General features: G+C 52.9%; 9 protein-coding genes across 9 annotated transcripts; 5 read left to right on the top strand and 4 right to left on the bottom strand.

The window, feature by feature from the left end:
- Positions 1-371: 371 nt before the first annotated feature.
- On the bottom strand, positions 372-6067 carry ubaA (E1 ubiquitin-activating protein ubaA). The gene is made up of 11 exons (XM_025677386.1): positions 5699-6067; positions 5553-5641; positions 5401-5486; positions 2558-5342; positions 2370-2480; positions 2259-2269; positions 2080-2153; positions 1543-1702; positions 1379-1465; positions 1132-1310; positions 372-1055 (listed from the first exon to the last, which is right to left on the bottom strand). Exons 1-11 carry the CDS (start codon positions 5702-5704, stop codon positions 486-488), a joined length of 4158 nt encoding a protein of 1385 aa, XP_025522035.1. The 5' UTR covers positions 5705-6067; the 3' UTR covers positions 372-485.
- A 431-nt stretch (positions 6068-6498) lies between these two features.
- BO86DRAFT_27934 (putative gamma-tubulin complex component GCP4) lies at positions 6499-9560 on the top strand. The gene is made up of 2 exons (XM_025667311.1): positions 6499-6627; positions 6693-9560. The coding sequence occupies exon 2, from the start codon at positions 6708-6710 to the stop codon at positions 9072-9074; it is 2367 nt and encodes a 788-aa protein (XP_025522034.1). The 5' UTR covers positions 6499-6627; positions 6693-6707; the 3' UTR covers positions 9075-9560.
- A 1659-nt stretch (positions 9561-11219) lies between these two features.
- Positions 11220-12607, top strand: BO86DRAFT_27937 (putative short chain dehydrogenase/oxidoreductase). The gene is made up of 2 exons (XM_025667312.1): positions 11220-11630; positions 11699-12607. The coding sequence occupies exons 1-2, from the start codon at positions 11360-11362 to the stop codon at positions 12376-12378; spliced, it is 951 nt and encodes a 316-aa protein (XP_025522033.1). The 5' UTR covers positions 11220-11359; the 3' UTR covers positions 12379-12607.
- Positions 12608-12681: 74 nt separating this feature from the next.
- Positions 12682-15140, bottom strand: BO86DRAFT_27926 (putative MFS transporter). Its single transcript, XM_025667309.1, has 4 exons — positions 14620-15140; positions 13867-14537; positions 13730-13797; positions 12682-13667 (listed from the first exon to the last, which is right to left on the bottom strand). The coding sequence occupies exons 1-4, from the start codon at positions 15017-15019 to the stop codon at positions 12998-13000; spliced, it is 1809 nt and encodes a 602-aa protein (XP_025522032.1). The 5' UTR covers positions 15020-15140; the 3' UTR covers positions 12682-12997.
- A 1987-nt stretch (positions 15141-17127) lies between these two features.
- BO86DRAFT_350002 (GILT family protein) lies at positions 17128-18443 on the bottom strand. Its single transcript, XM_025669374.1, has 2 exons — positions 17895-18443; positions 17128-17817 (listed from the first exon to the last, which is right to left on the bottom strand). Exons 1-2 carry the CDS (start codon positions 18308-18310, stop codon positions 17298-17300), a joined length of 936 nt encoding a protein of 311 aa, XP_025522031.1. The 5' UTR covers positions 18311-18443; the 3' UTR covers positions 17128-17297.
- Positions 18444-21956: 3513 nt separating this feature from the next.
- Positions 21957-23884, top strand: BO86DRAFT_384077 (hexokinase family protein; the record flags this gene model as incomplete). The annotated part of the gene is made up of 2 exons (XM_025670863.1): positions 21957-22591; positions 22648-23884. 2 exons carry the CDS (start codon positions 21957-21959, stop codon positions 23882-23884), a joined length of 1872 nt encoding a protein of 623 aa, XP_025522030.1.
- A 232-nt stretch (positions 23885-24116) lies between these two features.
- On the bottom strand, positions 24117-24791 carry BO86DRAFT_393647 (uncharacterized protein). The gene is made up of 2 exons (XM_025673065.1): positions 24585-24791; positions 24117-24513 (listed from the first exon to the last, which is right to left on the bottom strand). The coding sequence occupies exons 1-2, from the start codon at positions 24739-24741 to the stop codon at positions 24290-24292; spliced, it is 381 nt and encodes a 126-aa protein (XP_025522029.1). The 5' UTR covers positions 24742-24791; the 3' UTR covers positions 24117-24289.
- A 142-nt stretch (positions 24792-24933) lies between these two features.
- On the top strand, positions 24934-25871 carry BO86DRAFT_393645 (transcription initiation factor IIA subunit gamma). The gene is made up of 3 exons (XM_025673064.1): positions 24934-25102; positions 25164-25311; positions 25425-25871. Exons 1-3 carry the CDS (start codon positions 25062-25064, stop codon positions 25569-25571), a joined length of 336 nt encoding a protein of 111 aa, XP_025522028.1. The 5' UTR covers positions 24934-25061; the 3' UTR covers positions 25572-25871.
- A 238-nt stretch (positions 25872-26109) lies between these two features.
- On the top strand, positions 26110-27072 carry BO86DRAFT_27856 (uncharacterized protein; the record flags this gene model as incomplete). The annotated part of the gene is made up of 3 exons (XM_025667297.1): positions 26110-26422; positions 26496-26541; positions 26613-27072. Coding segments are annotated over 3 exons (819 nt in total), but the record flags the coding sequence as incomplete, so codon positions are not given.
- Positions 27073-27087: the final 15 nt, after the last annotated feature.

Genomic DNA, 27087 nt, shown 5'->3' with positions numbered 1-27087 from the left:
TGCAGACTGGATGACCCAATTGTTTGGAAGAGTCGCATGCCCGACCTTTCCCTTAGCATGGAAGGTGTTGAGCGGTAGAGCATGTTACGGAGTTTTTTTTTCAGTTTCGAATCTTTTTCTTTTTTGCTGCTCCCCTAGCCTCCAGCTTTGTATAATGGGGAAGTTTCCCTGATAATATTTTCAGGGAGAGATATTGGATGTCCATGCTAGCTTTTAAGCTTTTTGTTGCCTTGGTCATTTGTCCACTTTGTATGTAAAAACTTTTCCCTCCCATTACAAAAAATGGGGATGATGATAGAAAGGTACAGTACATTTAGCTCATTGAGTATAGTTCATAAATTGGTTCTAAAAATTATTTGGTAATCATCCTTCTTAGCAACTGTCTCAATGCGGTCCAAATAACAATACCGCCTGGACGTCCACCACCGACATTTTTAATCAACATTCCCTTCCCTCGCCCCCATGGACCCTTTCCCACTAAAACCCTAAACAACAGCCCGCACCTCCTCCTCCAACGGCAACACATCCGGCACCGGCCCCACCGGCGTGATCCCGAAGGGGTTGATCTGCTTATGGCTCTTGGTATAGTGCTTCTTGATATGCTCGAAGTTGGTCGTGTCGCGGAACGCAGGCACCTCCCAGTAGAGCGTGCGCAACCACCGGTGGATGGCGGGGTACCCGGACCGGATGTCGCGGATGTTGCACTTGAAGTGCTGCACGTAGACGGGGTCGAAGCGCACGATGGTCGTGAACAGCCGGATGTCGGCCTCGGTGATGCGGTCGCCGAAGAAATACGGCCCCTTCTTGGTCTGGGTCGTCAGGTGCTCCTCGATCCGGTCCAGCGAGGCGAAGAGCTGCGTCACGGCCTTCTCGTACGCTTCCTGGGTCGTGGCGAAGCCGGACTTGTAGACGCCGTTGTTGACATCGTTATAGATCCAGTCGTTGGAGGTGTCGATCGCGGATTGCAGGTCCGTCGGGTAGGGGTCGATGCTGCGGTGGTGTTCGGGGAGCAGGGGATCGAATTCGTGGTAGAGCATGCGGATGATTTCGGCGCTCTGTTTTCCGGGGTGTTAGTTTTTGAGGTGGCTTGGGCTTGGGGGGTTTGGTTGAGGGGGGCAGAAGAACGCGTACCTCGTTGCTCACGATGCGCTTGGTCTTCTTGTCATACAGGACCGGAACGGTGAAGCGCGCGCTGTAGTCGGGGTCTTCGGCGAAGTAGATCTCGCGCAGGTGCGTAAATTCCGGGTGGTTGGGGTCCGAGGTGACGTTCTGCGAGGGCTCTTGCTCCTCCGCGGTGGCGAAGCGCCATCCTATTGTGATGCGGGGCGTGAGTATTATCGGATTTAACCATAAATGTTGGGAGAGGAACGGGACATACCTTTCTCGCCCAGGTGCCAGTGCACGGAAGTGAAGGAGATGAAGTCCTCGAGACCCTTGAGCTTGCGGGTGATCAAGGTGCGGTGGGCTGCAAAAGACAGAAAAGGATCATGATTAATTGGATGCTGAATGACTGGCAAAGTTTGCATCGATCAAAAAACTCACCCCAGGGACAGGCGTATGAGACGTAAAGGTGATAGCGGCCCTTCTCGGGAGGGAATTCAGCACCGGGCTTGCTGGAGATGAAGTTGCGGAACGCCGACGTTTGACGCTTGAATTCGCCGGACTTGTCAGCGGGATTGACCCAATCGGTGATCTTGTTGGTCTATCAATCGAGATCGAAGAGTGAGTGGGAAAGTCCAAATATCCGCGAATCAAGCAAGACAAGGCTGTTCCCTACCGCCATGGTGCGCGTTGATGATACGAGATATGATGGTGCGGAGAGGCCGGAGGTGGACAATTTGGAGAACCCCGCGGAGAGTCTGGGTTGCACGAAATGCTGCGATAGCTGGCGGATACGAGGCAATGCTTTGAACATGAGCGAACAGAGCTCAACAAGTCGGGGACAATTGGGAGCTTTATAGTCAGTCGTGAAACAAAAGAACAAGCTGGCAGGATCCGTTGAGAAATTGAATACGAGCTCGAGGCCACTTGCTGAGGGGCAATGCGGGGTGGGTGGAGATGACGTTATCAAATGCTTACTGATGCGCCAGTCATCCGTCTTTGTCTTTTCCTCCCATGACAAACATTTAGCTCAGCACAAACACCCAAGTTAACTACATAGTGATTATTACGAGAAACTGAGGTTTTTTACTAACAACAAACAAATCACTCATTGCACCCACCATGTCAAGGAAAGTTATAGCATTGCTTCTACTTACATAACGTTTGTCTACGTTCATCCCAGCATAATCATTCTATACCAAGAACCTCGGCAAGATGACTATTGCCTTGCCTTGCCTGCCTACTTCCTCAACTTCACCATCACATACGGAATCTCAACATCCTCCTCAGTCGTATCTTCCGCCGTCACCTCGAAAATGATGTTCTTCTGGTGCTCCGGAACAGGCTTCTTGCTAATGTGCTCAACCAACTTACTCATCCTATTGCATCTTTGATTAGTATCATTTTCAAAGTCCCCGGAGGGGCGCGTGCAGAGTGCGCTTGTGAGGAAACTTACTTCAGAGGAAGACGGTCCTTAAGCTTGGACGGCGGGTAGAAGCTGGCGTACAGAAGACTAACACCAGAGCTAACCATACTGATCTCCAGACCCAGTTCGGAGAAATGCTTGATGAAGTCCTGGAGCGGAATATCATCCAACTCAAAGCGGTCCCAAATCTGGTCAATCACGACCTCACCCTGCTTGCCCTGGTACTTGCCCTTCGGACTGGCAATGGGTTCACTGAATCCAAGGAAGGGCAGCGCCAGATTGACGAAGCCGTTCTTGTACTGTTCAATGTCGTCCTTACCGTCGATAATCTTGTACAATTCAAGGGCAACCAATCCGGTCACCAGGGCGGTAGTTGTGGCAATAGCAGGAATGATCTTGCCAGCAATGAACTTCGTCTTGTGACGGTCGGCCTGGGGGATCTCGTAGTTGTCGGCGCGCAGGTTACTAGCCGCAGTGATGAAGTCAATGTGGTGGTTGGTGTCGTCGTCCTTCTCAAACTCGACTGGGTTCAGGCGGAAGCCAGCGAGAGTCTTGGGAGATGGAAGCGAGTCAACGAGCTTTTTGATTTCTTGCCCATCATCGAAAGAAGAGCCAGATGCAGGAGCATCCGGGTCCGGGTCGTTCTCGTTAGCCTGGATTTTGACGCCGGACTTGGGTGTGAACTCAGGAATAATCATGTTATCAACAATCTTCTTGTAGTAGCCCTTGTCTGCACCGGGGTTCTTGATGCCGTAGTTGAAGGCATGAAGGTTGGCTCCAGCAATGACGAAAGAAAGATGAGTGGGGTTGGTGCTGTCGAACTTGAGGGGAGTAGGAGCCCGCTTGGGTCCAGACCAGAACGGTTGCCCAGTAGAGGTCTTGGAATCCTTGGGGAAGTTATATAGGAGCTGCTGGATGGCGTTGTTGTACTGAGCCTCGAATTGCTGGCGGGCCCAGACGATGCAGTCATCGAAGGTCAACGGCTTATCCGTCACCAGGAAATCACGCAAATGCTCCAGAGTCTGCTTCTCGTTGCCAGCCTGCTTGAGAGTTTGCTCAATGTAGTTGGGCTGCGACAGATACATGTTGACAGCTTCCGGAGGACCAACAAAGTACGTCTGGAAGAGGTCCCGAGCCCAAGCAATAGTGTGCTCAATGCGGTTGGGGAAACTTTTCAGGGTACACATGGGGAAGGTCTTCTCGGGGGGGTCCTGGGAGCTTGAATAGGACTCGGTGATACGAGGAAGCACGACTTGAGTGTTGCCCTTGGTACCTAGAGTGCCGCTTTCGAGCAATGGCTTTCTGAAGAAGACACATCGGCGATCGACATAAGTTCTCGCGTCAACATTGTCCAGAGCATTGGTGACACCGTCCAAGCGCTCCCAGAACTCTTCGTTGAAGATGTGCTCGGTATCAGAGCCTACGCGATCGCGAAGAGTGACAATCTTACCCTTGAGCTCGGGGTTCATTGCCTCCACAGCGGCAGAGGCACATTCACTCTTGAGCTTGCCGACGTCTCTGGAGCGGAACAAGAATTGCCGGTTGAGGTTGCTCTTCTCGATCTGGTCCATGTCCGTGACGTAGATCTTTCCCTTGGGACCGGTTCCCAGGCCCATCATGGCCCAGTTCTTCAGGGTCTCGCAGCCAATGGCACCAGAACCAACCAGGAACTGAGTGACGTTGGAGATCTTTTCCTGAAACTCCTTGCCAAAAACGGCAATCTGGCCGTCGTAGCGAGTGCCCAGGGGCTTGCAGGCCTCTTCAGAGCGCGTGACGGAAGTCGGAAGAGACTCCAGTGAGTCAAAGTACAGCCACTGATAGACAGGGTTGAATTTGCCGGAGACAGCCTTCAACACCTCCTGCGCGGCGAGACCTCCGAAGAGTGCGGCCAGCGGGTTCAAGTCACCGCGGGCTTGGTAGCTGAGCTCCTTGAGGAGCTTCTCGTCCAACTCCACCTTCTCCTCCAGATTAGACGATAAGTCGTTGGCAATTTTCAGCACCTCTTGAGCATCACTGTCGTTGTGAGGACGAGGAAGTTCACCGCCATGACCTTCTGCAAACTTGTGTAATGCTTGCACTCCAACGTGGAGCTGCAGCGGGCGATCGAACTTCGCGAAATCCGACACCATAACTTCGGGCTTCTTGAGCTGTTCCTCGAGCGGTGCGAAGTCCATGAACTTTGGCATCTTGACCTGAGTATAAATACCACCAGCTTCGTATGTTCCGAATTCAGACACGTCTCCGATGGAGAAAGTATAGGGGCCCTTGACGGTGACCTTGCGAGGAGCACACCCGTTCAGGCCCTCCATTCCTTTGACTTCTGAGAAAGTCACGAAATCACCATCTTCCAAGCCGTGTCGGGTCTCATCCAACGCCGATACCAAGCCTTCCTCATCGATACTGGCCACAATTCCGCTAAGTGGCTCCTCGCCCGTAGCATCGCCGACCGTGAAGTTCTTTCCGAAGTCGTTGAACAGATAACCGAAAAGACCGAAAGTATCCGTGATAGTGAGGTAGATACCGTTCTTGTGACAGAAGTCGGCGATGGCGAGCTGTTCTTTCAGTGGGGTCAGGGTAAGGACAATCGCTTGGTAGCGTTTCAGCTGTTCCAGGTCGTTAACTAGGCTGGCGCCTTCATGAACTGTGACCGGGACATAGGAGTTCAATTCCGCAACTCTCGGCGCTGTCACCTCGGCACGAGGCTTGCCGACATCTTGGGGCTGGAGGAAAAACTGGGAAGAGAGGTCTGAGATGGCAACCGGTGCAGGATCGTACAGAGTGAGGGACTTGACACCAGCAAGAGCGATGTTCTTAGCTAAAAAGCTGTCAGTCAAGTGTGCTCCCATTCTTGCCCAAACGTGGGTGGTGCTTACCAATCTCAACACCCAGGCCCTTCAAACCAACAACCAGGACATTCGACGAGCCCATACGCTTCATAGCTTCATGGCCGAGGACATACCTAGACCGGACGACCAACTATCAGTGTCTCATCAACCACCGAAAGCAAAAACCAGGTTGTACTTACAGTTGCCGGCTGTACAGAGATTCATCGATCTCTCCCTGCTTGATCAACTCCACAGTTTCCTGTGGGTTGTCGATTTGCATCTTGGAGTCCTATGGTCGATTAGTAGTCGGAGATTGAGTGGGGCAGTGAGTATCGAGAAGACATACAGTCATGATCTTCTTCTCCGGCGGAGCTTTGTTATCAACAGACGCTCTGCGCTTTCCAGGCTTCGCAGCGTCACGAACGGGAAGTTCGGAGGAAATTGTGAAAGTTCTCAAAGGAAAGTCTTGCCACGGGAGCAAGACTTTCTAATCAGGATGAATTGGGCCTACAGCTCGCACTGCAAGTCACGGAGGAGGGGTAAAGGCGGGTAGAGTCGAGGAAGTTTTTGGGTTGGGGAGGACGTAACGACAACAGGGGGGGGACGAAGAGGAGATGAGACTTTGAGCGGATGGGAAGAGTAGGAAAGATATTGAGAATGAAAAAAGGTCCAAAGCAAAGAAAGAGTTGGGTAGACAGAGAAGAGGAGAAAGATGGATCACTAATGCTACGACTTCCCTCGGCGGCGACGTAAGAGAGGGACAAGCTGTCGATAGTGCTGACTCAGCCAGCTCTGATGCTGTAATTGGCTAGAGCCCCGCGGACACTGGCCAGCACCACCGTTGGGGACGGAACTGAGGAAGGCGGAAAGAAGGGTCCGTCCCGACCGGAGGTTGCCAGGCACTTAACTTCAATTGCTTTGTTGATGCGTCCCCCCATATGGTCTTTGACACTTGGACTCTTTGATCAACTCTTCCATCATGCCTGTGCTGAGAGAGGCTGAAACAAACTAAGATACACTCTGCCCTCTGTCCTTGATTGGAGTAATAGGCTGGTACCTCATTTGCATTTGTTCTATGCATTGCCGCTATCATCTCCCTCCGCAGAGCTCGCGACGCGCCGCGATATAGGGAGAGGGGCTAGCAAAGAGGCTTGCTTGCTTATAGCCACGACTCAATGCCACGCGCCTATACATGTGTCGCTTTGAGATCTTGGGACGTTCAATTCTATATTGGCAACGTCAGAAGTCTAAACGAGATAGAGATCTCGCCTTGAGGTTCATTTGCGCTCTCTTGGCATCTGCGTTAATCACTGTCTGACCTCGAGTTTGAGTCCGCCCAGGGAATTACCACCACAATGCTCCACGAAATCCTCCTCTGCCTCTCAGGCCAGCCGTCGCCTCTTTTCAATCCGCAGAGTGAAGAACCTGTTGTCGCTGAAGATGCCTTCCCTCTCGTCTCTGCCCCGGAAAAGGCCCTCCTCGCCTCACTGGCCCATTTAAGCCGTCTCCATGCCAAATTGCGACACAGTACAGGATTGATATCGGCTTCCCACGATTCCGTCATTTGTCGGGCAGTCTCAACGGCTATCAGTTCGCAACATCTCGGGGGGTTTCAGAAAAAAATATTAGAGGTGGAAAAGGCGATCTTGGTCGAAGACAGTGCGTATGTGGGTGGTTACGGCATTGTGCCGCTGTCCACAATCGTCGGAGAATTTGCGCCCTGGACTCGGCGACTGGAATGGATGTGGCAGGTGATAAGGTATTTACAGCTTGCAAACACGAAAGGGACCGGCCCAACATGCAGTGGCGCAGCCCTGATGGACCACCTTCGAGCGGAACTGCAAACGGGTTATGCCGACGTGAGGGAGATTGCGCTTCACCTGGTTAGCACTGCGGAGACTGCTTGGATCCGGCAATTATCGACGTGGTTACTGTATGGCAACCTCCCAATCCTCGGGAAAACCGACTTCTTTATCCAGGAAGCCGATGCGGCAAATTTTGAACTACATTCGGAGCTTTTACCCCAATTTGTGCTACCCCAGACAGCATCATCTATCCTCTTTATTGGCAAGACATTGAATCTAATTCGAGCGAAACGGGGTACTTTGAACGATACCGGTCTTTCTACGTCCCCGGTCACGCTACGGGAAGAGCATATTAAGCATCTTGCTGCTCTGAAGTCACCCATGACGGCAACCATGATCTCCACTGTTGTTGTATCTATACGGCTTTCTTTGTCTCAAAGCACGCTCTCAGCCCTTCTGCCGACAGCTAAGATCCTTGAAACGTTGTCAGTCTTACATAATTTCTTGCTACTCGGACGTGGAGAATTCGCAACAGCGCTTGTTTCGCATGCAGACTCTCGTCTACATGACAAGCGACAGAAAAATGCGAACTCGAGATCCAAGAGTAAACCGATGGCTGAGCTTGGAGGCACATCTATCAAAGAGGTCGACGTGATGGCAACCTTGGCCCAGACCTTGACAGAGCTCTACGCTTTGCAGAATGAGGAGGATCCTGCAGATGATGAACTTGACCACGCAAAGTCCTTGCTACGTTTGACAATTGATGAGCACAGGGATGATGGAGAAGAGGCGTTGTCTCAAGTTGCGAACGAAGTTCACTCAGGTATCAAGTTGTCCACGATAAAATTCGACGATCTCCTGTTTCCCATCGCAACGAAGCTTTCGGTGCAAGTCAACCCTCCTCTCGATTTGTTCCTTTCCGCCTCTGATACGTCTGTGTACTCGAAGATCCACTCATTCCTTTTAGGTATCCGTCGCGCTCATATTCACCTTGGTGACCTTTGGAAACACACCTCTCTCCGGAGATGCTATCCTTCGCCCTGGGGGCCTCCTCGCAGCAATACTCCCTATGGTCAGAACAGGCTTAATGAAGGGAGACGGAGGGACAACGCCAGACTCCGGCAGATGAGGACAGTTTGGGCAACGTGTAGTGGCTCGCTCTTTGTGCTCTCCGAGATCGGAAGCTATTTTCAGGGAGAGATCATCAACGAATCATGGCAACACTTCCAACAATGGATTGAGGGCGGCACATCACAATCGACATATGCTACAGGCTCCCGACCTGGAACAGCATCATCGGCGAGAAGCAAACAGGCTAGTGGGCCCCTTACAGCTTCCCGGGCGTCAGATTCGAGCTCCAACCGCGATAGTCAGGGCCTCAGACGGCATGATCCGGAAACTATAACTGCTGCCCATCGTCGGTATCTTTTCACTCTAGCTGAAGCTCTTTTCCTGACAGACGTGCCATTCACGAAGGCGCTGAGGTTCCTGCTCACAGGCATCGAGCACTTTATTGCGCTTGTGGTGCGCCTAGAAGGCATACAACGCCATATGGACCTAGAGACAGACGAAGGGGTGATCGACTCTTCAGTAGACTACGCAGGAGAGGAACGGGAAGTGTGGCAGGCACTCCAAGCTGCACGGCTTGGTGTCGAAGGTGGGATCAGAGATGTTATCCTACGCCTTCAAGACATAGATGACAACCGATTTGGCGAAGGGCGACAATTGTTTGACACGATCAAGGACAAAGGTGATGACTGGTCGTATCGGTCACTCGATGCCGAGCCCGGCTTTCTACACTACGTTCCCCGGAAGGCAGCCGGCGTTGATCGGCTTCTCATGAAACTAGACTTCGGGAATGCCAATGGGAGCATTGGACCTGGTGCTGCAGCAGCCGGGATTGCCGGGATTGCTTAATGCACAATGTACGGCATGTTTTGCCACGCCAAGTTCGCGATTGTATCGGGAAGAAGCCGTCGGCTTCAACTAGCTCGGGGAGCAATCAAGCCCGATCACAGCCGTTGATAATGGCCCAACTCACTTTCTGCGTATTTACGCATAGGATGTGGCGGTATCGTCCGGACTTGAGTTCTACTTCAGCGCAATGACTCTGAGCGAACTAGGCCATGACTAGCAGGTTTGGAGCTCCTCCTCGAATCTCCAAACCCTTTTCCCCTCTAGGTTCTGCATTATGCTGTACATGCCCCAGCAAGCCGATTATGAAAGCACGTGTCTCTCTATCCCAAGTTCAGATGTCTGAGCTATAAATCCGATGCTGGTTTGCCCATTGAAAAACTGGGTGGAAATCTGTTACCAGTGTCAACTACAATCATGATGGAAGAAGGAAATTGGTCGGCTACTGACGAACAGAAGACCCAAGGCGACATGCATGTCTCCATGCTAGCAAAGCCATTTCTTGAATATGTTCATCTGTAGCATGAACTCAAGGTGCGGATGCCTTGAGAGATACGAGCTCAGGGGTCCAGTCGCATCTCAAAACGGCTAACATTGAATCCAATATACGAATTGCCAAATCCTAAACGCCTGCTGGACGGGCTATAAATAAAGCACGGAACTCAGATCACACACCTAATCCATGGTCGGACTTTTCACGGGTTACTCAAACAGGCAATTCCTTCTTGAGAACGGATTTTGAATCTAGTCCGAAAACCTCTTCTATCCTTTGACGGTGATCCACAAGCATTCCCCCTTTTGTGTTGACCAGCCATCCCTTGACTCGAGCCGATTCGTTCCTGAGTCAGACTCTCGTCCAAAGCTGGTGTCATTGCAAGGGGTTGTTCGAAATAGCACGGATCATCAAACGTTGAAAGGCTTGGCAGATCACTGGAATCTACAGGATGTTCTGGAATGCATTGATCATGAGTGGATATGCAGCCCGCTCGCTGCACTGTACCTCAGCCTCCGGAATGTCATTGTTTCGGAAGCTCCACAGAATTGTGCAAAAGTACTACCATTCCCGCCCAGAGAAAGTCCAGAGAGATACGAGTGACGCATTGGAGTAAGCTGGAGAACAGCCCCCTGGAAGAAGACGTTGACACACGATAATACGAGGACTTATAAGTGGATGGCTCGTGTGCTCACAAGATTCCGTGCAACAGAGAGATTCATGACCCAGCGTGGGGAATTAGCAACGCAACCAACAGGAAAAGCCTGCCAAGAACATCAACTCCGGAGTTCGATCCGCACATCTGGCAAGGATCATGGCTGGAGATGAGTGTTAATGAAGAAGACAGATAAGAAAAGATTCTTGGAAGTTCGATGCTGTAAGAGTCTGCCAAACATTACACCATCACTGGTCACTGGAGGCTGCCGAGACCGTCATTGGAGGGATCTCGTTCCATGGATCGCGCCTCGGCCAAAGAAGCCGGGGTAAGCTCATCTTTACTCCTCTTCCTTGGCAACTACCCAGCATCGCTACACTGACCGAGCACTGCAAGTAGGACAGAAAAGAAAATGCAGAGACCCCTTGAACTGGTCGTCATAGGGTTGAGAAAAGAAACATTTGGGAACCAGAGCCGACACTGCTACTTCGAGTAGCAATGACCGTCCCTTCTGTGCTAGTTGCTGGTCTAATTTTGAATCGGATCCAGCTGTTCGGCCTCCCCATACTCGGGAATCCCGTCCTTGTGGGCCTTTCCTAAAGGATGATCGTCACCCCTCGATCAACTGATCAAGGTTGCTGGCCGGACTCTGCATCCAAGCAATGGGCAGTTGGTCGTTGCTCCACGATAGCTCCTCAAACACGACCGTTGCCCCAATCATTTCTCTATGCCACTGCCTCGAGACGCGCACGCTCCCTGTGGCAAGCTTAAATCGCGGGGAACTACCGATGCACGGACTAGTCCCCGTACCATGGAATTTAGTGAGCAATGAAATGGCATGGGTGCTGAAGTCATCGTGAAAGCAGCTCTAGATTCTGACAGCCTGCCCATGGATGGTATCACGCGGCCAGCTTGATTTTTGCTTGGCCTTTCTCTTCCTTTGTACAACGTGTACGCCCAGCTTCTCTCGGTCAATCGACCTTGGCGTGGGTTCATAAAGAGTATAAACTCCAAGTTCGCTCAGTAGAGGAGACAACAAAAGGTGACGATGTATCGCGGCCATTCGATCTGAGGTGGTAGTGTACTTTTCTTGGCTCATCTTCTTTCACCCTTCACCTCGCGTTTACTTCGTCTTCCATAATGCGCTTCACATTGTGTCGGTCGCTTCCGACATTGTCCCGAGCAGGCTTCTGTATCCCGTCCTCAATCATTCGAGCCTCGTATTCCACGACCTCGACTCCCCACGGCGCGCATCACATCCAGACCCGTGAGTCGAAACTGAAACCCGAGCACAAGGACGGCCGACGATTTCGCGAGTTCGACCTCGAAGACCGGGTGTACGCGGTCACCGGAGGCGGACGCGGCCTCGGTCTCGCGATGGCCGAAGCTCTGATGGAAGCCGGCGCAAAGGGTAAGCCCAACCCTTTTGTCTCTCCACCGTCCCTGCATCCCAACCATTCTGACCCGCAAAAACCACAGTGCACTGCCTGGACCGCCTCGAGAACCCGCACCCGGACTTCCTAGCGGCCCAAGACCACGCGGCGAGCACCTACGGCGGGACACTGCACTACCACCGGGTGGACGTGCGGGACGCGGACGAGATGAACGAACTCTTCGCGACGATCGCGGCGCAGGACCGGCGGCTGGACGGGCTGCTGGCGGCGGCGGGCATCAACCACCTGCAGGCGGCGCTGGAGCACTCGGCGGCCGCGCTGCAGGAGGTGATGGCGATCAACTACACGGGGGTGTTCAACGCGGCGACGGCGGCGGCGCGCCAGATGTTCGCCCACCAGCGGAAGGGGTCGATCCTGCTGGTGGCCAGCATGAGCGGGCTCATCGCCAACAAGGGCATGACCTCGCCCGTGTACAACTCGTCCAAGGCCGCCGTCATCCAGCTGGCCCGCTCCCTCGCCATGGAGTGGGGCCGTCACGGCGTCCGCGTCAACAGCCTCTGCCCCGGCCACATCCTCACCCCCATGGTCGAGCAGGTCTTCCAGCAGAACCCCGCCGCCCGCGCCGTCTGGGAGGCTGAGAACATGCTCGGCCGCCTGGCCACCCCCGAGGAGTTCCGGGGCGCCGCGCTGTTCGCGCTCAGCGATGCTAGTAGCTTCATGACGGGGAGTACTTTGGTCATTGATGGGGGGCATACCGCTTGGTAGACTTTCGTCCACTTTTTTTCGGGAGGGGCCCCGGGGCCGGGGAGGGATATATACACGCGCGATACATGCATCGATATAGTGGATGCGCGATGTTGGACGATGGAGGGGTAGGGATACCCTCTATACTTAATGCTTCATAATTGTGGAGAGTTATGTTTAAGGGGGACGGTTTCTTCTCAGTACAAAAAGAACGGGTAAGTACAGGACATAATCATGTTTGTCTCATACTGGACTTTTGTTTCTCTTGCGGGCTTCTTTCTTTCTGGTTATTTTTTTTTTCTTCACAGGAGCGTTGATGCTTCATATTGCTGGGCCATTGTTTCTTACCTGGCTGCCGTAGCAGGAGAAACTTGATTTGTCATTTACTTCAATCAAGCAATCCTGGATCGACGACGAGATCAACATCTTTCCGCCGCATCGAGACGGTCAAACCGACTAGTTTGTAAAAGCCAACCAAATGATAGCTCCAACTCTATATTCGCTCATCCAAGATAAAAAGCAGTCTATATCCCAAGCGGTTCAGATATCAAAGTCGTATGTTTCCCCAAGAAACAAACACGCAACAAATCGGTCCAAATACCACCACCAACGGTCCTATTCCATCGGCAAGAGGATCAGATCAAAGGATATACCCACCGCCGACTTCCCCAACAGCCATCCTCCTCCCCCTCCTCCTCTCCCCAAAAATCAACACCTCACTTTCCTCCCCACCCGCCCTCCTCTCCATCTCGAACTCCTCACCGCCAAGAGCCCCTCCCCCCTGTTTCCCTTGTTGCACCCTCCGATTCTCCCTCCCCAACATCCCCCGCAGCACCACCGCCAACACAGCCACGAGAACCATACACCCCGCACACACGCCCATGCCACGGACATACCACGGCCCCTCGCGGGCAGGGTACAGCCGCGTCCCCAGCAGGGGCCCGCACTGGCCGACCAGATTCAGCAGCGCGACGCTGGCGCCTTTGCCCTCCTGCGCCGCCCGGTTGTCCATGCTCCAGGTGATGATCAGCGTGATGGCGGAGAAGAAGCCCGCGATGGCCGGGTAGAGGCTGACGTAGCGGAGGGTGGTCTGGTGCGTGGTGAGGTTCCGGTCGGAGAAGAACCCGTGGTAGTGGCCCGTGAGCGCGAGGGTGAGGTACGCGGTCGCCGAGACGAGGGCGTGGGCGATCAGGAAGGGGCTACGGCGGCGCTGGCGGTCGGAGTAGTAGGCTGTGAGGAGGACGCTGACGAAGGCGAGGAGGTAGGGCGGGGCGCTGAGGGCTTGGGATTGGAGTGGGGTGTAGCCCATTCTGGTTTTGCGGGGGTGATTTGGTTAGTTGGGGTTGGAGGGATGGGAAGGGGGGCGCTTTACTCTGCAATTATCGTGGGTAGGAAGACGGGCATGGAGCTGAAGGCGACGTTGCAGCTGAAGAACATGAACTGTAGGGAGGGTCTTGTTAATTGCTTGTGTTATGTGGAGGTCAGATGAGTAGGTACAGAAGAACTCACAGCGGTGATGTACGCTTTGGGGTCCGCGAGGGTCTTTTTGACTTCTCCCCAGTTGAAGGAACCTCCAAGTCGCCGTGATGAAGTGCCACTGCCACTGCCACTACTACTGTCATCCATGCGGAGCTGCGCGATCATTTTTTGCTGCGAGTTCAGAAACCGCGCGGTCCCGGGGGAGTCGGGGATCCAGAGCCAGGCGAAGACGGCCACAATCACGCTGGGGAACCCTTCCACCAGGAACAAGGTGCGCCAGGGGGCAATGGGGCCTCCGCTGCTGAACTTGACGATCACCCAGGCCAGGCTGCTGGCGAAGGAGGAGGCCAGCGGGGCGGCGGAGATGAAGAGCCCGTTGCGGAAGGCGAGTTCCTCCCGCTTGTAGAATTGCGAGAGATAGAAGGGCACGCCGGGCCCGAACGCTGCTTCAGTGATCCCCAGCGCTGCGCGAAGGAAGACGAGCGCGCCGAAGGAGGTGGCGAGCGATTGGAAAGAGGCGACGAGGCCCCATCCAAAGACGCACAGGGAGATGTAGATGTGCGCAGGCACCAGTCGATACATCAGAGTCATCCATTCGAAGAGGATGTAGGTGATGTAGAAGGCTGTGAGAAGCCACTCATACTGCGAGGAGGAAAGCTGCAGGTCCTCCTCCATGCCGGCAATCTTTGCATTGCCGATGTCTGCATGCATGGGTTAGCAAAGTACTCGTAGTTTGCCAGATTGGTATTTAAAGGGGCATAGTTTAGGCAAGATGGAGCGTACTAGACCGGTCAAGAAAGGAAAGCAAGTATAACAACGCCAGGAATGGAACGAGTTTGCGATCGAAGCGTTTGACCACCTGTTGCTCCTCCTCAATCGTATACTTCAGAAAATCGTGAGAATCTCTGCTTGAGTTGGGCCGGATATCATCATAGGAATCATATCCATCGTCCAGCCCATCGTCGGATGAACCCGAAAGGTCAGCGTCATCACTGAAGTCCGTCTGGACTTTCAGAGATCCTATGGTAGGACGAGAGGGCCGGGATGAAGATGGGCCATCCTCCTCCTCCTCCTCCTCTGATCTGTCGGAGGCCGGAGTGTACAGAAGCCCATCAGACGACGAAGACCCACTGCCGAAAGGGGAAGATGTGGTTCCGGTCGGGCCAGCGCGCAAGGAGGTCATTTGGCTGGATGCGCGTTGTCTAAGCAAATCATACCTTGACAACAAAAAAGCAAAACTAATTTGGTCGCATTAAAGTCATGTATGTTATCAACGACAGTACAGGAGAAGTGAAGAGAGCAGGCCCAGGATCGATAAAAGCAAGACAGCGAACTCCTCCCTCCCGAGCACGTGGCAGCAGCTCCGAAGCTAAAGAGCCGAAGATCTGCAGCCAAGACTACGCAAGACCTTCGTCCCATCCATCGTTGTTAAACAATAAACAATAAGTTGTGTTAGTTGAAACTGCATCAACGTTCCATCCGAATCATCTTCGCACCCTTGTATCCAATACCATGAGCATGAGCACCTTGACCGGTCATTAGATAGCAGAAATGAGCAGATACCCCAAGCATCTCCTCACGTTGTCGCCATTACTCCATCCCATGTGCGAATTGTCGGTATCTGGATTAGCTGTCACGAGAAGGGCGGTAGCTATCGACGGCGCGCTTGCGTTTGTTCGAAGGACAAGGGCTTGCCGCGGTTTTGCTACCGTTACCGTTGCCGTTGTCCCGGTCAATGGAGGCTTCCTCGACGAGACGTCCATTGTTGCCACGAGGTGTATCATGGGCTCTGGCTCGCGGAGTAGGATCGCCCACATAACGCCTGGGATCCTCACGACGCGATCCCCGGAAGTGGGCTCCCCCTCCTCCATGCCGGCCAGGGTCTTCGAAGCGGCGTTGACGCCCTCCGCTGAGTTGCGCGGCGCGGTCGCGGGCCAGCCGGAAATGATATTCAATGTCTGGGATGAGAGGATGGTTGGGACGCCCGTTGGCCCGCAGGTACTGCAACGCATTCTCTGCAGTGTCGCGCAGAAACCGGACCGAGGACTCGGTATCCGTGTTGGTCTCGTTGTGACGGTAGAACTCGTTCTTGGCCTGACGGAATCGGATGACCAGGCGATTGATGTTCGGCTGGATGCTGATTCCGTGACAGGGCGAGCTGGGTCGCCCAGACGCGTCTCGAGTGCCCGTTGTACCTGGGCCTCCATGACCAGTGCTGGGGTTGACGGTGGCGCCGGCAGCTCCGCTTACGCTTTCAGTGTCACCAACTCCGCAAGCTGAGCGACGGAATCGTGTTAGCATGTAGTCTCCCCCTGTGACCGTAAATTTGGGGATAGGAGAGCGGTTTCATACCTCTTTCCAAGTCAAGGTTGAAATCTATGTAGTCAGAGGCGACCTGCTGATTGACAGAGCAGGAGATATCAGCTCCAAGGAACTCGGTGAGGTAGAAGTCTTGCACTTCGGAGCCAATTTCGAATCCATTGTGACCAATTGCCACCAATGCCCGGTCATAGAGACTAATCTCGCCGTCCGCGGCATCCTGGGACCGCCGGTTGATGAGAGAAATATGGTTGCGAATAACTCGGTCGAGGACGTCTATGTTCTGTGAGTTCCGGTAAAGATGCAGCAGAAGAGGAGAGGGCTCGTGGTTAGAAGCAGTCCACCTGGCCACTATCTGGTTCAACCTTTGAACGAGATGTGGCTCAAGAGTTGCCGTGGAGAGGAGAGCGGACATTGTCCCAGCTCTGAAAGAGAGCTGGCTCTGGCTTTTTGTATCCTCGCCTGTGTGTTAACGTATGGAATGTTCTTGACAAAAGTACTTGAATTGTTGACAATGCACGTTCAAAAGATAAAGAGACAGCAGGCGACTTGAAAGGCAGATCAGAGAAACGAAGTTGAAGCTAGTATTGCTTAAAGTGAAGGCATGGGTCGCTTAGTCGGCGAGGGGTCCACTCCTAGTGCAGCACAGTGATGAAGTTGTGGTGGCAGAACAAGCATGCCTCTGTTTACTGTCTAGTTGTGGGCACGAGAGAGGTCCACGTCTTAACACCGCGCTATGGTGAAACTGTTGTACTCTGTAAAATCTAGCCGTGACCGGCAGCACTTCCTTCACAAACACAGGGCAAATGATAATCATGGAGGGGGGCATAAAGAGCATACATAACGCGCGTTCAAAGAGAAGTAGAACGGTTCGCTTACAAGTATGTGCTTGACAACAACAGACCCAATATGGCTGTTCATACACTAGGAAGGTGGCCGCGGATGTTGACACCCTGCGTATGAACCGCTGATATGTATTGAAGATTCCATTGAGTTATGAACAGCTTTGAGGCCACTATTCAAACATACAAGCAAAAAGAAAGTTGAGGTAACTATGTTCACATATTCTTGAGATGACAAGACAGAGCACATTGTCATCAGTCATCACTTGGCATCGACATCGTATCATACAATCGGTAATATCAATTGATACGGTTCCATAGTCGCTTGACTTCATCCACCAGCACCGATACTTGGTTGCCCTGTCCATTTCTTGCGCAATCCTTCCAAACGCCGCCATCGCGGACACACCAGACAGACTCATCGAGTCGGAGCGTGCAGCTTGTCTTGACGCCAAGCTTCGCGCTATGGATGGCGCTCTCGCGTAGCAGAGCCATGCCGCTGAGCGGCGCACTGTCGCCGCCATAGTCGGGGTCATCGATTTCCTGACTAGCACATGCGTTCAAGGCACTAAAGTCTATGCCATGCTCCAAGGCACACTGCTCGACGTGATGACGTTCCGGGATCTTGGAGTACGACCCAACAAGACAGTTTGCAAAGCCAAGGGACCGAATAGTCGGGGTACGCGCAGTCATCGGACCAACAGCGCCTTCGACTCCTTGAGGTGGGAAAGGAAGATTTGCAGCACAGAGAAGAAGCATGTCTCCAATGCATTCGGTCGGGCCGTGCTTGCATTGAATTTCCGAGGATTTGTTTGACACACTAGGGTGCGATGTTAGCTCCGATGGTATTTGTGAATTCATGGACGAGAGAGCCGAGAGGGGCCAGGCACAACTCACTCAGCGATAAATGACAATTTGAAATCGACCTTGTCGCTAATCTGTTCCATGGCAGGCACGACAAGCTGCTGCAGACAGTCACGTGCATCTGGACATTTGCTCATGATGTGAGCTTCCAGGGGCACTTTCTTGGTGGGTTGCGCTGAGGGCGAGGTTCCGGGCAACGGAGGCATAAAGAGCGCCTCCTCACCTGTCAGCGCAGAGCCATTCTGATATCTCTTGCCTTGGTGACAAGAGAAGAAGTTGATGCCAGGGACGAAGTTTGTTGTCCATGACACGAGCAAGCCGATAAGAGCAACAATCGCCAGATAAGTGGCGAGCCGGGTAATGAACCGATCGCGTCGGCGGCTGATGGAATGGGGAAGAGTGGAGTCGGAGATGTCAACGTAGCCGGTCTCGTGGGCTCTCTTTTCCATCTTGGCAGAGGTCGTAGTACTCCGATGAGTACTGGGTTGTGGGTAAAGTAATGCAAGTTGAGGATGGAATGGTCTGAGCTGAATTCGGGAGGGTGAGATCAGGGAAAAGTGGTGGGGGAAGATCGTGATCCGTGATTAATGAATGGATGTCAACGAGTCAGCGGCCCGGCAATTTGCCCTCGCGTTACACTTGCAAAAAAACAACCAAAAAGCGTTCACATTGTCGCTCATTGTCCCTCATTAATGAAGTTGTCGGGTCATTAGGGGATTATCAGATCATTAATTTCGCATTGCCTTAGCACTTGGGTTTCAGATTGAGGGCCCGGTTCTACTTCTTCGATTTGCTTTCTATGTGAACCTCGATTGCCATGCTTCTCGCATGAATCATACACTGAGGTTGCATTGTTGCATCAATGCTGCTGGGGTTGGGACAGAACCAACGCCTAATGCACCCCATACGCACTACGACTCTCAAAGGGCTTCGAGGCAGCCCTAGCTGGATGAATGGCTACTATCCGTCCTGATCCGTGCGAGTCAGAACACGGCATAGATCGATTGTTGACACTCCACCCGGTGCGAACACCTCATCCACTCAAGGCACCCTGGGGTCAAAATTTGACAGGCGAGCATACCATTCAATGTTTGCTGTCGCAAGTTACAAAATGTCGAGTAATAAGTGATATACGCGACTGTCATGCTGAGCTACTAGAGCTAAGTTAAGCCGCAGGAGTATACTATCGGAAACCTCCAACATAAGCTTCTAGCCTACAATCTAGCCATGAGGGGAGTAATCTAATATTCACGCAAGTATACAAAGAAAGCAATCAGCATGGCACTTGAAACACCGGACCTTTGATTTCCATCCGTTTCAATTTTCGAATATTAGACTCCGTCGCATGATCTCAGATCAAACGCCTTTCAGTAAGTACGGTCATCATGGACCTGATAGCGCAACCCGTGAAGGAGTGATGCCAGATGGAACTAAGGCGTCTAAAATTAGCTCTCTGAAAGCAGGCACCCCATCTAGAGCTCGGTGACGAGGCCTATCACGCTAATTGACATAAGAGGACAGCCCTCCGAGTACCAACGGTATTATTAGTGGAGGCCCTTGATCTCAAAGTAGCACACTAAGGGTCAACAAGGAGGAGGACTAGACTACTCCGTAGTGCATAGCATACAGAGATATGCGACTACTATGACGGGACCCGTTAGCCTATCGCGCAGATCACAAGGCAAGCTGCTTGGCTGGCCCGGAACCTCCGCAAGTGTACCGGCCATCAGTCCTGCCCTGGATCTCTTCTTGCCCCAGTAAGACTCCGACTTCGGAGCTCTGACCGTATTGCCCAGAGCAGCCTGCATCTGACGCAATTCACACCCCCCAAACGAAGCCTGCGGTGGTGATGACTCCCTTCTCTATCCAAGGACTCGTATGGGCATCTCTTTGTATCCTGTGGCTTGTCTGACTGGGGCCCACCGCGCCGTAGTCACAATATCGCAAGTATAAGCGAGGAGTCATCACTGACCCAGACTTCTCGGCTGGCCAATCGGGGCGAACGAACTTTCTCCGGCGAGGGAAGCAGTGGTCTGAGCTGGAGAGTAGTGCAGTCAGTACATCGCAGGTTCACAACTGAGCATTGGCATCGAGGCGTAGTGTCATGGCAAGTCGTTTGGTCGGCTATGCTGGAGACTATACGAAGGGCCAACCGATAGAGGTCGAAGCGTAAATCCCATCTGACTCAACTTCACCTATTCCTCCACTCGGCTGTCTTCTTGGATTAGGAGAGTTTGATCTAACGCCTAGTCCGTATCCCCAAAGCAAGGCTTGGAAGGCATCATGTTGTGACTCGACGGGCATGATACGCATAGGGGACAAATGGCCCCACCATTTACCAGATGGCTAGATAGACGCTCGAACCGTGATGACGAGCTAACCATTTATCAACAATCTAGTTTCAAATTGCGATAATATGGTTCGAAGTCTGGTTATTCAAGACAGCGGTGTTGGTGAAAAGAGCATCCACTGCATACTGGCCTTCTCCGTTCAGGACGGGAGCGGCACGAGGAAGTTAGTGGTTTAAATGACAGCTGAATGAAGCTAGGTCTGGCTGGAAAATGGATTCCATGGCAAATTCAGGCCTGACATGAAGGAGGAAATGTGGTCACCAATTGGAAACGAAGGGGGATTTCTGGTATATTGGCGTGGTATTTGAGATAAGAGAGGAGAGGAGAGGGTGACGTTAACTACTTAGCGGGAAGGGGACTGTTTCCAGGAGGGGAAAAGACCACGAAGGGGGGGTGGATGGGTGGGTGGATGGTGGAAAATCAAAAAGGAAAACAACAACAGCAGAGAGACAACAAATAATTGTTATTGTTGTTGTCATCACTCAATCAATAGTTGATCATGTTGAGAGTCTTGGTCAGCGGCACCTCACCTCCAGGTACAGTACAGTACAACTCAACTACAACTGAGTGGATTAGGGAATGGCATTCCATTAGGTGGTAGGGGTCCAGAATCATCAAATCGAGCCATTATCATTCATCATTGACCGAGTACTACTACTACAACTAGTAGTAACTTCGTAGTACATCCTCCACTCCTCCCATGGTAGCGTCACATCGCCTGTCCGCCGATGGTCGCATCTGCATTTTCCCCATCATCCACAACGGCCTGCGGCTCTGAAGGCTAATACGTACTCGTCACTTTTTTTCCCATTCTTTCCCTTTCTTTCCCTTCTCTTTGCACCTCAACCCGTTCCCTTTTCTTCCCTTTCTCCTCCGTTTCTCCGTCGTGCCCATCTTGCCCACCGTCTGGCTACTGAACTACTTTAGCCTTCTTGGGGTGGGGAATGGCAATGAATTCTTACTCACTGGCTGGTCCTGTTTTCTTTCTGTTGTACGGAAAATGATTATAATATTTAATTGATACTGTTTCCACCTGTATTCTACCAGCATCATTCACTATCACGCCCCTTAAGGTACCTACAACGGTTAACTGTGTTCTACCATTCTGGTGGGGATCTTTGACTTGCAAGAGTATGCCTCTGTCCCTTCACTCCCCCCTCCCTCCCCCTTCTTGCAGTCCACTTTCTTGCCAGACTCCCTGCATCATGATCGTCACTGTCGCACCCTTCTCGTCCAGCAAGATACCTCTGCCTTTCCTCTTTTCATCATACAGGCAGGCCACTGCAGTTGATAACGTTGGCACTCAACCCGTGCATTCACTGTAACCTTGGGAGCTGACCGTCACACTCATTATAGCCTAGAGCAAGCTGCAAGATAACGTCCCCCCCCCCTTGGAGAACCTATCGTTTCCGGACCTACGATCACCACAGAAAGACCCCTGGCTAGGGTTTGCATCTTGATTTTCTTCAGCAATCAACAGGATCGCGTACGACAGGGCTCACCGTTGTATGCGTCCTATCACCGGCACTGAAAGCCCCATTCCTGTTTCCCCCACATCCCGTCCTACCTGGGAAACATTCCGCGAGGACAAGCAGATAAACACCATACCTGAACCCTTTCCTTCCGCCAATTTACCGCTCTGTCGCACAAGTGACTCTTCACCGAAACGATTGCTACCCGCAAGTCACACGCGCCGGTAACTTGGCTGTTCGACCGCCCTCTTCGGCGCGGATCCCTTCACAACATGACTTCCACGAGATCGATAGAGGTGGACAAAAGCAGGGATGAAGACCATGAAAACATACACGATGATCCACTCGAAGAAGAGGACGAGGAGGAGCACGCTGACATGGACCCCTCACACCAGGAATACCTAGAACTTCAGCGTAAATTGGACGAGTTTCTGTCGCCGTTGGTTCTGGATGAAGCGGTCCTCTATCAGCTCGCGCGCCGCTTCTCCACAATCTATAAAGACCTAGCCCTGCATTCCAAGGAACAATTCCTACCGACACCGGTCACCCGTCTACCCACAGGTCTGGAAACGGGTCGATACCTAGCTATCGATGTCGGTGGAACCAATCTCCGGGTTGCTTTCATCGAGTTGCTTGGAGAGGCAGCCGAGTCTGATACACCGCCAGGCGATGCTTCAGCGAGGTCAAGAGATACCCTACGCAAGGCACAGAGACAGCGTGTGAAGCGGACGTTAGAAAGAGCATGGCCCATCCAGGAGCATTTGAAGATGGATAAGGCGGAGGACCTGTTCTCCTGGATTGGCGACTGCATCGCGGAGGTCGTGGCGGAGAGCCTAACCTCGGAAAGCACTCGCGGCGAGATTCCGGAGGAGTTGGAGATGGGCATCACATTCAGTTTTCCCATCATGTAAGTGTTACCCAACGAGCTGGCAGGGTAAATCCTGTCTTACTAACGCAACCTAGGCAAGAATCGCTCACTGAGGCGACGTTGATGCCGATGGGTAAAGGATTTGCGATTTCATCCGACCTCGATCTCCGCAAAATTCTTCTAAATGGCTACGAGAAGCACACCAGACGCCCGGACGACGAATATGAACCATCCAGCAAACGGCGGAAGCTGTTTAATCTTCCTAAATTAAAGATCTCGGCGATCACCAATGACACCGTGGCCACTATTGCTTCGCTTGCCTACTCTGTGAAGTCATTACCCAACAGCAGGGTTGCGATGGGAATCATTGTGGGGACGGGTTGCAATGCAACCATCCCCATGAAGCTTAGCTCGCTCCACAATTCCAAAGCAAAACAGGTACAGCAGAGGAATCCCGAGGCTGACGAGACTGTGGTCAACACCGAATGGACGATTTCTGGTGCCGCTCCGCCATTGAAAGAGCTGAACATAATCACCCACTGGGACATCGAGCTTGATCAGGCATGTGCACGACCAGGATTCCAGCCATTCGAGTATATGACTGGCGGCCGTTACATTGGCGAACTCATTCGGCTTATTCTCTGTGACTATCTCACAACGCAAGGTGGTTTATCGAAGAAGGACCTTCCCGCATCTCTTGTAAAAGAGTATGCCTTGACGACCTCCTTCATATCGGACAAGGTTGCCCGCTCCCGGTCCGACCATGATCTCGCAAGTGAGCTGGCTCAGTCCCTGCCGCCTCCTGAATCTAGCGAGTGGAATTGGGATGCGCCGTCCGCCAACGCTTTCCGCAAGATTGCTAGGACTGTGCAACGGCGATCTGCAGGTTTGATCGCGGCAGCCGTTGTAGGACTCCTTGCTTGTGCGCAGGAGATCGAACTGAAGGTGGACAGTCCCGGGGGTTCTCCCACCACTGAAATCAGTGCCAATCTGGACCTATCCGCGGTCTCGCAGCATCTTTCACCTGCATTAGAACCGGAAGCAGCGGGTCCGCGTGGATCAAGTAGCATTAATGGACCGATTGTTCCGGTATTGTCCCCCACGCCTGTCCCTGCAGACTGGCAGTCCGGTCCCGAGGAACTCGTGGTCGCATACACAGGTGGGATTATTCAGCATTACCCTAGCTTCAAGGAGATGTGCCAACAGTACATCGATCGACTCATTATGAGAACGGGTCCGCAGAAGAGCGGCAAGTCGGTGTTCTTGCGCGAGGCGTCTGATGGGGGTGTCATTGGCGCGGGTGTTCTGGCAGGCATGATTGGCAACATGTAAGGTGCTGGAAAGCAGTTTCGGTAAAGTGTAGACAGATGGCTTGGCTTTTGTTCGGATTTGGACCTGCACTTTAAGGCGTCAAGTAACCGGTATTTCAGAGGGCATACCTGCAGTATATGCGTTAGGCGTTTCTACGGCGGCCATTGTACTCCTCTTCGATGATATTATAGCTACAATTAGGACGGTTGATACATATGATTGACAGAATGTGATCTCGATTTACAGGTAGAGTGTCATCTTCTCGTTATCAGGTTGTGTTTTGGGTAAATGAAGTCATCAGGAGTCAGGACTGTATCCTCTAGTTACCACAAAGGGAAAGGTATTCTGGCCCAGCATGCGCGCTTCAGGCTCTATCATCAAGCCTGAACCACAAGAGCAACGTACTGCGCCCAGCCCTCTTCTCTCTCAGATATAGCGAAACATGTTGTTGCGCACGCTGCGCTTCATAGCCGTGGGCTTGCCATCCTCGTACTCAATCCCGGAAGCGCCACCGCCTCCCGACATCTGCTCGAGGCGCTCCCGAAGCTCTTGGTCTGCCTGCGAGACGCTCTTCGACCTGGTCTCGGTGGAGGGCTTGTTAGCTGCAGGTGTGTTTTCCTTGGATGTTTGTGTATTCGATGAGGCTTCGTCTAGGCGATGTTAGTCAAGAATGAAACCTATCTAGAGAAGTGTGTTGGTCATAATCCGTTTTTAAACTGACCCTTGGTATTAGTAGCTGCTAATCTACACGCGGTGGAGGAGATATACTTCGTGTCCGAGGGAATGTGCGCAAAGAAAGTATTAGTATGTTGAGAGATAGTCGATGAGCCCAGTCTCGTTAGACTTGAAGACCCGCGAGTTAAGCATGAACCGAGCATCGTAAAGTGGCTTGCAATCATCAAATCATTTATCTGTTGAGACAGTCGAATTCTTGGTCATTTACTCCCCACACCCTTTAAATCGCATTGATGTAATGGCTGGCCAAGCCATACATACGTCACATGACCCGACCCCGATTCCCACGGATCCGCATCACGTGAAGATATCACTCTCCCAGTCACAACTCCAACCTTCTAACCTACTAGCTGACAAAACCACCGATTATACCCCCCTTCACCTCCGCGATCTCAGCCCACACCACGATATTTTCCGGAAGCTTCACTCCGACCTCTGACCGCCAGGTAAAGAAGCGACCAAGATGAGCGCCCAGGCATACTACGAGCTCTACCGCGGGAGCAGGTACTGTACATCCAACTCCACAACCCCGGAGCAACGCAAGCAGACTGACACACCACCCAAGCATCGGCCTCTCCCTCACGGACACCCTGGACGATTTGATCAACGAGGGCCGTATCGAGCCCCAACTCGCCATGAAGATCCTCTCCACCTTCGACCGCATCGTGACCGAGGTGTTGGCGGATAAGGTGCGCGCGAGGTTGACTTTCAAGGTACCGTCTTGCCTGTCCCTGCACGTCAAGCTCTTTTCCGTGGAGAACGCACTCCTTGCGGGTCCGTTCTTTCAGCATGATAAACTAACATCCATATGTGTTGCACCGCACAGGGCCACCTCGACACCTACCGATTCTGCGATGAAGTCTGGACCTTCCTGATCAAGGACGTGACCTTCAAGCTGGACAACCAGACCACCGTGTCGGCGGACAAGGTGAAGATTGTGAGCTGTAACAGCAAGCGGCCTGGGGAGGTTTGAGGATGTGGTGGCAAGGGGGGGGAATTTGGTTTTAGGGTTGGTTCTTGATGCGTTCGGCTGGTTTTTTTTTCCTTGTCTGCGACACGGGCGTTATGCATTTCCCGCAGAGGTTCTTTGTTCTACGGGCGCGGGACAATACGATTTTTGTCCTGCCGGGGTTGGGATTGGGCGTTACATATGGGGTGGGCTTTGTTTATGATCGTGGGGATGAGATCGGGGAGGATGTTGTGTTCGTTGCTCTTGCGAGAGAGAATGTGTGGATTTAGAAGATTGACTGAAATATGATACCCAAAGTTGAAACTATATCTTTAGTTCATGATTTGAAGTGAATCAGAGGGCAAAGTGAAAGCAGCCACTGCGCAAGCCTCACTCACTTGCAGTGCAGCCCCCGGCCAATTCGGGTTGGCTGGCTGGCTGGCTCACCACAGACCGGGTAGTGGAGCACCTGCACCCAGCCCAGACCTCCCAAGAGGGTTATATGGGCAGAACCTAAATCCACGCGGGCCCGGGGAGATCGAACGCGTTTTCCCAACTTACCCGTCGCGATCCATGTCGCAGCTCCAGCCCAACGCCTCCATCCCACTTCCAAATCCCAGGATGTCCTGCATACCCTGCTAACACGAACCGCAAAAAGATGCCCCGAAACCTCCCCTGGCTCCTCGACACCACCACCACCACCACCTCCTCATCCCGATCGCGATCCCGAACCTCCACCCCACAACCCCGTCGCGCGGGCGCGACATCATCATCAGCAGCAGCAGCGCGAACCAATGCATTCAAGCAAACCAGCAGCCCCCCAGATCCAGGCTCCGGGGGCTCTCGCACCCGCCGACGGGACTTTCTTCGATCCTGTACGTGCCGCCACTTACTCACGCATACAAAGCATGAATAATCCAGCGTCAGCAAACGCTAACGAATCTACAGCCCCAACACCCCCCTCCTCCCCCATCCACCGCTGTCCATCGGAAGAGTGAGCAACCCCCGCCCCCGCCCCCGCCCCCCTCCCTTATAGTCAGAGTGCTAACCCCCTGGGGGGAAAAGATATCTCATCCCCGGCCTCCAAAACGATGACATCTACATGATGGTCGAAGACGAATTCTACAGCGTCGCGCAGTCCTTCACCCAGCACCTGCATTACGCCGAGTATGTGCGCCGGAAGAAGGAGGTGAAGGCGCAGCGGCAGCAACAACAACAGAATGCCACCTTTCAGGAGTTGATTCGTCGACCCACCGACGGGGTCACCCCGCTCAGCGAGGAGAGTAAGAAGCGACACGCCCAGGAGGAGTTGGCGGCGAGGCAGCGGGTGGGGTTGCAGACGATGAATATCCGGAAAAGACCGGTTGTGAGTGATGATGAGGAGGGCTCAGCGCAAGAGGAGGATGAGGATGGGGCCTGGGCGGGGACGTCGTTGCATGAGTTGATGGTTAGTCCCAGGAAGAATCGGTCGTTGGTGGGGGTGCAGGGGATCCGGTCGGCGACGAGAGCGGCGGCGGGGTTTGCGCAGGCGGCGGGGGGG

This window comes from Aspergillus japonicus (genome assembly GCF_003184785.1).
Source record: "Aspergillus japonicus CBS 114.51 unplaced genomic scaffold BO86scaffold_115, whole genome shotgun sequence".
Classification (NCBI taxonomy): domain Eukaryota; kingdom Fungi; phylum Ascomycota; class Eurotiomycetes; order Eurotiales; family Aspergillaceae; genus Aspergillus; species Aspergillus japonicus.
This window is presented reverse-complemented; position numbering and strand designations above follow the sequence as displayed.

What these genes read in the sequence shown, in the direction of transcription:
- ubaA (XM_025677386.1), bottom strand. An exon ending in TCTCTGTACAGCCGGCAACT is followed by an intron (nt 5,487 to 5,552) that starts GTAAGTACAACC and finishes CGTCCGGTCTAG; the next exon opens with GTATGTCCTCGGCCATGAAG. An exon ending in AGCGCATCGTGAGCAACGAG is followed by an intron (nt 1,056 to 1,131) that starts GTACGCGTTCTT and finishes CCCGGAAAACAG; the next exon opens with AGCGCCGAAATCATCCGCAT.
- BO86DRAFT_27934 (XM_025667311.1), top strand. Translation starts at nt 6,708, where the DNA reads ATGCTCCACGAAATCCTCCTCTGCCTCTCAGGCCAGCCGTCGCCTCTT.
- BO86DRAFT_27937 (XM_025667312.1), top strand. Translation starts at nt 11,360, where the DNA reads ATGCGCTTCACATTGTGTCGGTCGCTTCCGACATTGTCCCGAGCAGGC. An exon ending in GATGGAAGCCGGCGCAAAGG is followed by an intron (nt 11,631 to 11,698) that starts GTAAGCCCAACC and finishes CAAAAACCACAG; the next exon opens with TGCACTGCCTGGACCGCCTC.
- BO86DRAFT_27926 (XM_025667309.1), bottom strand. Translation starts at nt 15,019, where the DNA reads ATGACCTCCTTGCGCGCTGGCCCGACCGGAACCACATCTTCCCCTTTC. An exon ending in TTCCTTTCTTGACCGGTCTA is followed by an intron (nt 14,538 to 14,619) that starts GTACGCTCCATC and finishes CCATGCATGCAG; the next exon opens with ACATCGGCAATGCAAAGATT. An exon ending in CTACCCACGATAATTGCAGA is followed by an intron (nt 13,668 to 13,729) that starts GTAAAGCGCCCC and finishes CCGCAAAACCAG; the next exon opens with AATGGGCTACACCCCACTCC.
- BO86DRAFT_350002 (XM_025669374.1), bottom strand. Translation starts at nt 18,310, where the DNA reads ATGGAAAAGAGAGCCCACGAGACCGGCTACGTTGACATCTCCGACTCC. An exon ending in AAATTGTCATTTATCGCTGA is followed by an intron (nt 17,818 to 17,894) that starts GTGAGTTGTGCC and finishes ATCGCACCCTAG; the next exon opens with TGTGTCAAACAAATCCTCGG.
- BO86DRAFT_393647 (XM_025673065.1), bottom strand. Translation starts at nt 24,741, where the DNA reads ATGCTCGGTTCATGCTTAACTCGCGGGTCTTCAAGTCTAACGAGACTG. An exon ending in AGCAGCTACTAATACCAAGG is followed by an intron (nt 24,514 to 24,584) that starts GTCAGTTTAAAA and finishes AACATCGCCTAG; the next exon opens with ACGAAGCCTCATCGAATACA.
- BO86DRAFT_393645 (XM_025673064.1), top strand. Translation starts at nt 25,062, where the DNA reads ATGAGCGCCCAGGCATACTACGAGCTCTACCGCGGGAGCAG. An exon ending in GAGCTCTACCGCGGGAGCAG is followed by an intron (nt 25,103 to 25,163) that starts GTACTGTACATC and finishes ACACCACCCAAG; the next exon opens with CATCGGCCTCTCCCTCACGG. An exon ending in GCGCGAGGTTGACTTTCAAG is followed by an intron (nt 25,312 to 25,424) that starts GTACCGTCTTGC and finishes TGCACCGCACAG; the next exon opens with GGCCACCTCGACACCTACCG.